Genomic DNA, 9370 nt, shown 5'->3' on the forward strand with positions numbered 1-9370 from the left:
AACGGAGGTTCTTCGAATGCATTGCGAAAGTGACGAAATCAGCGCCTCTAGTGTCAAGATTGCGAAATGCCCGGTTCAATTGTCGAAATATATCGGGACGAAATGGATTCTACCAGTGACAATAATGATACAGGTAATAGCATGGTTAATGAAGATTTAGCAGGTATCAATATTATTGTGAAGTTGTCTTTACATAATCGACATTGGCGGCGTTTGGCCAACCAAACCAGCCAGCCCCTTTCGGTACAGCCTATGCATGAACAGCAGGCAGCTGCTGCGCAGACTGACAGAGGTATAAAGTTATTTATGGACCCTTGACATTTAATAATAAGCGGAATATGAATATGAATATGATTATGAATATTTATTGGGGGGATCTTCGTTTTATAGTTGACATCAGGGTCTTCCTTTTATAGTTGGGGGGATCTTCGTTTTATAGTTGACATTAGGGTCTTCCTTTTATAGTTGGGGGATCTTCGTTTTATAGTTGACATCAGGGTCTTCCTTTTATAGATGGGGGGATTTTCGTTTTATAGTTGACATCAGGGTCTTCCTTTTATAGTTGGGGGGATCTTCGTTTTATAGTTGACATCAGGGTCTTCCTTTTATAGTTGGGGGATCTTCGTTTTATAGTTGACATTAGGGTCTTCCTTTTATAGTTGGGGGGATCTTCGTTTTATAGTTGACATTAGGGTCTTCCTTTTATAGTTGGGGGGATCTTCGTTTTATAGTTGACATCAGGGTCTTCCTTTTATAGTTGGGGGATCTTCGTTTTATAGTTGACATTAGGGTCTTCCTTTTATAGATGGGGGGATCTTCGTTTTATAGTTGACATTAGGGTCTTCCTTTTATAGTTGGGGGGATCTTCGTTTTATAGTTTTGGGTGGGTCTTCTATCTTCGATCTTCGGTCTTCGATCTTCGGTTTATAGACACCCGCGCAAATGGGCTATTTGGAGCGTTTTTCTCAGCAAATATGTGTAGTGTTCATTAAAAAACTTAGGGTGGTTGATGCTTTCTTGGCTGATTTGTGTTTGAAGTAGTGTTTTGAGAGCCTCAAACTTCTGAAGTGAGCTGTGTGCATGGTTTCCACATTTTAGTGCAACCCGAGGGAACTTTGGTAGAGCATCTTGGTTGCGTGTCCAAAACACTACACTCTCAGAACGAGGCTTATGCATTTTCCATTTAAAAGTTGACTTTACGGTACCAAGGTATTTTAGAATGTTGATTATTCCTTTTCAAAAACTTGTATTGGTGCCAGAAAGACAGGCACAACCAAGGCACAACCAGCTGGTTGTGACAGGACGAAGACAGTGACGTCACAGACGAAGCACATGGTCGCGCACTGGGACGGCCGACTAGTGCTGCCTCATCGCAATACGAAATGGAACTAAAACAGAGCCACACTGGCTTGGAAAATCTCTGCAAAATAGGCCTCCAAAGGGAGCCAGACCCCACTAAATATGATTAACATGTTGTACGATGCCCCGTAGTTAATAAAAGGCCCTACAGTAGGCCAAGGAACCGATAACAAGCTTATTTTAAGAGCCGCATCTCACGGACAGCGATTTGACGCAATCCAGCATCCACTAGCGATGAGGGACCGTCGGAAGGCCGTCACAAAAGAGGCTTCAAAGGCACTTATGACCAAGTTGTCACTGGAAATATACGAGTTGCATGGGAGGAGGGGTTTCTTATGCATCTTTTAAAGCCTTTCTGGCTATACTAACCTCTTTGGTTCTCATTTTATGATACGTAAATTGGCGAAAGTCGAAGGGCTCAGACAGCCATAAAAATCACGCAGTGGCAAAAGCGTGCATTGAGAACCACTTCACAGCGCATGCACAGAAATGTTTGTAGTTCCGTATCCGGAATAAATTAGGAGTTTTGCGGGAAAGGGACGGGCATTTACACTCCCCCAAAATTGCAACTCGCAATTTTCAAGCGACACAAAAAATCATTGTCCAAATAATAATTGTCCAAAGAAACACCATTAAGTGTCCTGAGCACTACACTTAGTGCTTTATACTGGTCAACTCTAACTCTAACTCTAACTGCTGCATTGTCTATATCAATGTCAATGGAGAAGCCGGCGCTTCTACATTCATAATCACACTAAATAAGTCACTGATAGCGATTCTTTCTTAGAATGGCGAACATTTCTGAAGTGGCTAACTAGGTGTAATCGACTTCTGCAGAACAGGCTCAGGAGAAAACCCAAACTATTGAAAAGGACAAACTTAGACAACTAAGACTCAGTGCAACAACTGAGGGATGAAATTTAAATTTCAGGTTGATTCTCAAGAGAACTGAGAGCATTCTGCGGAATTCAAAAACACGTAGAAAGACCCGACACTTCACACTAATTAGCAAGGGGAGAGGTTACTAGCACTTCACCCTGTTTTTCCTCAGAATTTTCATTTTCAACTAGCAATACCAGCTTTTGCACTGGCCGTTCCAAGTATGACTCCTTCGTCGTACGTTTTCCTTGGGCATCGATTGTCGGGTCACCAACGAGTACCTTGACGCTCCTGACGAGATGATCATCACCTGGGTTGACTTCAACAACTCTAGCAAGCTTCCACAGATTCCGTGGGGCATTGTCATCTTTCACGATAACGATATCACCTGGCTCCATGTTTCGTTGGGGACGGATCCATTTCTGACGGACTTGTAGATTTTGCATGTACTCCTTGCGCCATCTCTGCCAAAATTCATCAGCGAGATGTTGAGGACACTCTTGGCAAGATGACCGGATGTTTGATGGCAAGGGCGTAATTTGCTTTCCCGATTCGACCTCCTACTCTGACGATTCCTTCCTCATCTATGAAAGGATCTAGTCTATACAGCGGTGAACTGGCCTTAATACCATGCCTCGCTCCCCCAGTGACGTCTTCTGCCTGGAGTTGCTTCAAGGTGGTAATCTCATCTCTAAAAGCCTCTGCTTGGACTGCTTTGATGATTACTTTCTCAGCTTCCTCTATGTCCTCAGCTTTCAACCGCAGTGCATTTTCAACAGTTGCATCTTGTTTCCTTGACCTGGTGAGCAGATGTTTCCTACAGTTGAGACAGGTAGCGACGGCGGACTTGGCTTTGAACCAGGATGAGAACCGGGACATTCTCTCTGCAGTTGATGCGAAACTAACCTTGGTGGTCTTCAAGGTGTGCACCTTTCTAACTTCAGGATCGTCGCTTTGCAATGTGGACTCGGCGTCTCGAGTAGGCTTTGGGGGTAGCTCCTGTTGCCATAAAAAACGTGGTCCCTTGAGCCAACCTGCAGTACCATTCGCCAGTTGCTCAGCTCTCAGGCCACGAGATGCTTCATCAGCTACGTTTTCTATCCCTGGGACGTGGCGCCACTGTTTTGGATCTGTGTGGTCTCGTATCTCTTGGACCCGGTTGGCCACAAATACATGAAATCTTCGCGCCTCATTCTCTATGTAACCAAGGACGACCTTGCTGTCGGTCCAAAATGTCTCTGAGTCTATCATGTAGTCCATCTCTTTCTGCAGCATGGCGCTTACTTTTACTGATACCAGGGCGGCGGTCAATTCAAGTCGAGGTATCGTGACAGGTTTGAGTGGGGCCACTCTTGCCTTTCCCATCACGAAACTACAATGAACTTCATCTCTCGCATTCACCATTCTGACGTACGAGCACTGTCCGTAGCCTGTGGAACTTGCATCCGACAAATGATGTAACTCGATGCACTTCACCTCACCAAAGTTCTTGGGCTTGTGGCACCTAGAGACGGCTATCTTCTCCAACATGGGCAACTCATCCCTCCAACACTCCCACCTGGTCCTTAAACCTTCTTCTAGGGGGGTATCCCAATCTGCGTTTTCTCGACAAAGATCTTGTAGAATTTGCTTTCCTACGAGGAGAACGGGTGCTGCTATCCCCAGGGGGTCGTATATTGAACCAATCGTGGACAGTACACCACGGCGAGTCAGTGGATTGTCTTTGAGGGTTATTCTGAATTCAAACGTGTCCGCTTCAATACACCAGTATACCCCTAGCGCTCGTTCTATCGGATATCCAGTGCCATTAATGCTCACGGGTAATTCACTGTCCTTCTGCGATCGATCGTTTTCCGGTACACTTCGTAATACTTGGGAAGAGTTTGATGCGATTTTGTGCAAACGTAGGCCTCCGTTTGCACACATGGCCTGTGATGACTGTACCAAAGTTATACCCTGTTCATCTGTGGTGATCGATTTTAAACCGTCGTCTACATAAAAATTATGCCTGATGAAATCTGCCGCCTCGGTGCCTAGTTCCTGCTCGTTGTCTTGAGCTATTCTCTTCAGTCCAAATGAGCAGCATCCTGGAGAAGACCTGGCTCCAAAAAGATGAACATTCATCCTATATTCTGCAGGTTCGCTGTCAACATCTCCGTTTGGCCACCACAGGAATCGTAGGTAATTCCTGTGTTCTTCATTCACTTTAAATTGGTGGAACATGCGCTCAACATCACATGTTACGGCAACTTGTTCTTGGCGAAAGCGACATAAAACACCCATCAGCGAGTTTACCATGTCTGGTCCTTGCAGCAGATGATCGTTGAGAGATTGGCCTGAATATTTGGCACTGCAATCGAAGACAACTCGAACTTTTGTAGGCTTCTTCGGATGATACACGGCAAAATGTGGGAGGTACCATACACGACCACGGTCACTTCTTACATCGACCGGGCTAACACGTTCTGCATCACCATCATCGATTATTTTTCTCATGAACTCAACGTAATGTTCTTTGTACTGTGGGTTGGCTTTGAACTTGGCCTTTATCTGATTCAATCGATTCATAACAGCAGCTTTGTTGTTTGGCATGACGGGATCTGAACCTTTGAAGGGCAACGGCATTTCGTAGTGGGAATCTGCTCGTTGGTGGATTCCTTGCTCGATCTTATGCAGAAACTATGTGTCTTCTACTGAGTACGGTTGGCGGGACGTAGTTTCAATGAAATCAGACTCCAACACGGTGATGACTTCTTTGACGCTAGTTCTAAGGCAGACAGTCACTTGGCTCTCGATTTCTGCAGGGTCGGTCGACGTTGACAGTTCTTCGGGGACATCACACACCACGACATGATGGCTGCTTCCTATGTTGTCTTCACTATTACTTGGTTGGCTAACAAGTCCCATGATGCCCCATCCAAGATCGGTTCTCTGCGCAAATGGCTCCTGCCCAGCCCCACATATTACATCTCTGGGTGCAAGAGCCCTTTAACAGCTGTAACCTATCAAAAGTCCGACTTCACAATCAAGGAGGGGTTTCAGTTTGTCTGCAATGCAGCGCAGGTGGCTCCACCTTTTGGCAACTTCTGGTGTGGGAATATGGTTTCGATTTGCTGGCATGATCGACCTGGAGTAAGCTGTGTGCAGTTCGATCTCCTGATCACAATCTAAGCCTTTGACGGTCAGTCCCTCTACTCGCCGAGTGTCGATGAGCTGGCATTCGGTTGTCATGGTTGAGAGATTGAGCTTAGTTGATACACCGTCGACTCCGAGTTTCTGCCTGGTCTCTTCATGGATAAAATTGACATCAGACTGAGTATCCAGCATGGCGTAACAAACATGGTTCAGCTCGGGATTGTCTCTATGAGAAAGGACCACTGGCACAATCATAGCACTCAAATTGGAACCATGTGTTGTGTAGTTCCTCATGCTGATACCACTCTGAGTCTGAGGCTTGGGGTCTGACGTTTCCTGAGACTTGGGGGCTGTCTTCTCTTGAGGTTCTTTTCTGTCTCCGTGGAGCGACGACGGGTGGTTCTTTGAACAAGTCTTACAAACAAGTCTCTGTTTACAAAACTTGGACCGATGATTTTTACCTAGGCAGCCATAACACAACTGATTTTCTCTGATAAACGCTTTTCGTTCGTCTAAAGTTTTTTTTAGGAATTTATAGCATACATCAAGTGAATGAGGTTTCTCGCAAATTATGCAGAGCACAGCTGATTTCATTTTTCCCTCTGAGTTGACAGGTGTTACGTCGTTCAACATGGTACGTGCACTCATTGGTTTAGCCTTATCGTTGGTCTTCACTTGAAAGGGTTCTCTGAATGACGTTACTGGATCATTAGCAATGTCGGACTCCTTCTTGACAAACTTCGAGAATTCAGTAAAGGGTGGGAAACCCTTACGTCTCTCCTTCCAATCAGCAACAATACGGGCCCAACGCTTGACCATCCAGTCAGGGAGCTTAGCAAGAAGTTTGCGGTTCTCTCGATCGTCATCCAATACTCTCAGGTTTCCGATAGTCCTCATTGCAGTTTCACACTGCCTCAAGAAGTCTGAGAACTTCCTAAGGGCTTGACAATCCGTAGCTGATATTTTCGGCCACGTTTCTAACTTGTTCCTGAAGGCATCGGCAACTACGAAGGCATCTCCGAAGCGTTCCTGTAGAACTGCCTTGGCATCATCGAATGCAGAGTCATCTCTAATTAGGAAGTATCCTTCCACAGCTCCCTTGGCAGGACCCGTTACATAACGGCGTAGGTAGTGCATACGTTCTTGGGCGGGAATCGCTCTATTTTCAATTAAAGTCTCAAAGGCGGCTAGCCATCCTGCATACAACAACGGATCACCAGAGAAAACAGGCGGTTCTGGTGGAGGCAGGCGACTAAGGCTTAGCTGGCCTGAAATAGCTGTGATTAAGTCTGACAGTCCTGGCTCGGTAGGACTCCGTCTCTGCATAACATCTACAGGGTTGGCAAAACTCGTATCCAAGAGATTGACACAGTGTCCACTTGGTGGAGCAAGCGTGTGCTCCGCTTTGGGTTGGAAGGCTGGCGTGTGAGCATTTATTCTAGAGTCAAACTTCACTTCAGGTTTCAGTCCCTTTGATTCGACAGGTTCACCTCCACAGGCTGACAACAGTTCATATCCAGTAGTACACTCATCAACCCCGCAGTTTGGCGTGCTATCACAAACGTTAGCCAACAAATTTAGGTTATTAAATGTCCCATACGAATAAGAACCGAGATCATTCGCAATGCCTGATTGTCCTTGAGGCTGACCAAAGGCGACAGTGTCCTCAAGAAACTTCTCCATAACGACAGATTTGCTTGAAGTTGAAGTAGAACCCTCAACCGAGTCGGATAGCTCAGCTTCTTCCATCTTAATATCTCGTTCTAGCCTCAGCCGTTGTCTCCTTGCCTCCAGCTGCTGCATTTGCATTGCTGCTTCAGCCTCCTTCTCCTAGTACAATAGCTCGACCTTCATTCTTTCGATCTTTAGCCTTGCTGCTCTACGACTGGAGGTGGACGACATGGTTCAACGACTTCCGACTTCTCTGATCAAAGAGATTTTACTGTAGCTGCCTCTGGCCCTTCGACAAAATAACGAACGAGAACTGGAGTTTACAACATTGAGACTGTAATACTAATGCGTAAAATCTGAAAAGATACAAAAATGTGCGGACATTAGAAACTGACAATAAAAACTAAATAAATCTAAAATATGCAGAGAAGACTCCTTAATTATATTATTTTACATGTGATTGTTGATTATTCCTTTTCAAAGACTTGTCTTGGTGCCAGAAAGACAGGCACAACCAAGGCACAACCAGCTGGTTGTGACAGGACGAAGACAGTGACGTCACAGACGAAGCACATGGTCGCGCACTGGGACGGCCGACTAGTGCTGCCTCCTCGCAATACGAAATGGAACTAAAACAGAGCCACACTGGCTTGGAAAATCTCTGCAAAATAGGCCTCCAAAGGGAGCCAGACCCCACTAAATATGATTAACATGTTGTACGATGCCCCGTAGTTAATAAAAGGCCCTACAGTAGGCCAAGGAACCGATAACAAGCTTATTTTAAGAGCCGCATCTCACGGACAGCGATTTGACGCAATCCAGCATCCACTAGCGATGAGGGACCGTCGGAAGGCCGTCACAAAAGAGGCTTCAAAGGCACTTATGACCAAGTTGTCACTGGAAACATACGAGTTGCATGGGAGGAGGGGTTTCTTATGCATCTTTTAAAGCCTTTCTGGCTATACTAACCTCTTTGGTTCTCATTTTATGATACGTAAATTGGCGAAAGTCGAAGGGCTCAGACAGCCATAAAAATCACGCAGTGGCAAAAGCGTGCATGGAGAACCACTTCACAGCGCATGCACAGAAATGTTTGTAGTTCCGTATCCGGAATAAATTAGGAGTTTTGCGAGAAAGGGACGGGCATTTACATTCCCATTTCCCTCTCTCTGCAACCAAACAATAGAGAGGATAAAGTTTTAATCCTTCTCGTATTGTTCTGGACACTCTCCACGCATGCGAGGAGTTTGGTCAGGGTCTTTCTCGAAACTGTCTATTGTACTGCCACATCGTGAGAAGATGATGCCATTGATGGTATGGTACAAATGTAGATAGCCATGGTATCTAGCACTGCATTTACAGAAGCTTAGTAGCCCACCAGACCTTCATGTAGGCCTACTGGTACATTGATTTAGTTAATGAATTATGAGTGACTTCCTCACGCACGCTGTAATTGTAACTGAACCACTGAGGACAAGGAATGGTTATTAAAAGTGGACCCACAATGATTATGATGACGGTACAGTACCGCCACTTTTTAAAGGGTAATTAAATTAGCGCCATGTCTGCATGACAGAAATAGTAAAATGGGGATACAAAGCAGACCTGGCGATATATTATCGTGCAATGTTAGCATCATTGGGAATTGCCATTCTAAATTTTAACCCACTCCCAGGGACCTCTTTGTAAGAAAACACTTTTATTAAATTTTACCAGGGAGACAAGTGTTTTTCATATTGGAAACAAACTACATGTACATGTAAAATTAGGAAAGTGGTCACACATTTTCATGTAAAAGCACTCAGCTTTTGATGATGGGGGGGGGGGGTATACCAGTACCAGCATGCACTGGCTTAGACTAGGGACTAAGATACCATACTGAACTTCCTTTTAAAATAATCAAGTATGATCATATTTGAGCTTACTTGTTCTACACTCCCACCATGGATGGTGAATCAAGTGGAGAAGGAGGAGGAGGAGGAGTAGGAGGAGGAGGATGACATAAAATGATTATGATCCCAATGTAATTATAAAACTTGTAAAGACATTTAGTTGCACATTTACAAGCTGAAAAAGAACTGAATAATAATATTGGGTCATTTTTCAAAACCTGTCAAGGATAGTGTTTTATCTCTATTGTTGTTACCAATTTTTTTATTCATATTGTGTTGCACAGTAGACATGATGACAAGTGAAATTATACTTCAGTTGCTTGTGTTATTTCATGCCATGGAACTGACACAAAGTTTGACTAGAGAAGTAATTTGGTCATTCTTATTTTGTGTGCAATTTCTCTTGCATTAAACATGGTCAGCTCATTCAAACT

The 9370-nt window shown here is 44.7% G+C and overlaps 1 protein-coding gene across 1 annotated transcript; it reads right to left on the minus strand.

The window, feature by feature from the left end:
• Window positions 1-2715: 2715 nt before the first annotated feature.
• LOC135496491 (uncharacterized) lies at window positions 2716-4863 on the minus strand. The gene has a single exon (XM_064785852.1). It carries the CDS (start codon window positions 4861-4863, stop codon window positions 2716-2718), a length of 2148 nt encoding a protein of 715 aa, XP_064641922.1.
• Between the last annotated feature and the right edge of the window lie 4507 nt (window positions 4864-9370).

The sequence above is a fragment of the Lineus longissimus genome, chromosome 12 (genome assembly GCF_910592395.1).
Source record: "Lineus longissimus chromosome 12, tnLinLong1.2, whole genome shotgun sequence".
NCBI lineage: Eukaryota > Metazoa > Nemertea > Pilidiophora > Heteronemertea > Lineidae > Lineus > Lineus longissimus.

What these genes read in the sequence shown, in the direction of transcription:
- LOC135496491 (XM_064785852.1), bottom strand. Translation starts at nt 4,863, where the DNA reads ATGCCGTTGCCCTTCAAAGGTTCAGATCCCGTCATGCCAAACAACAAA.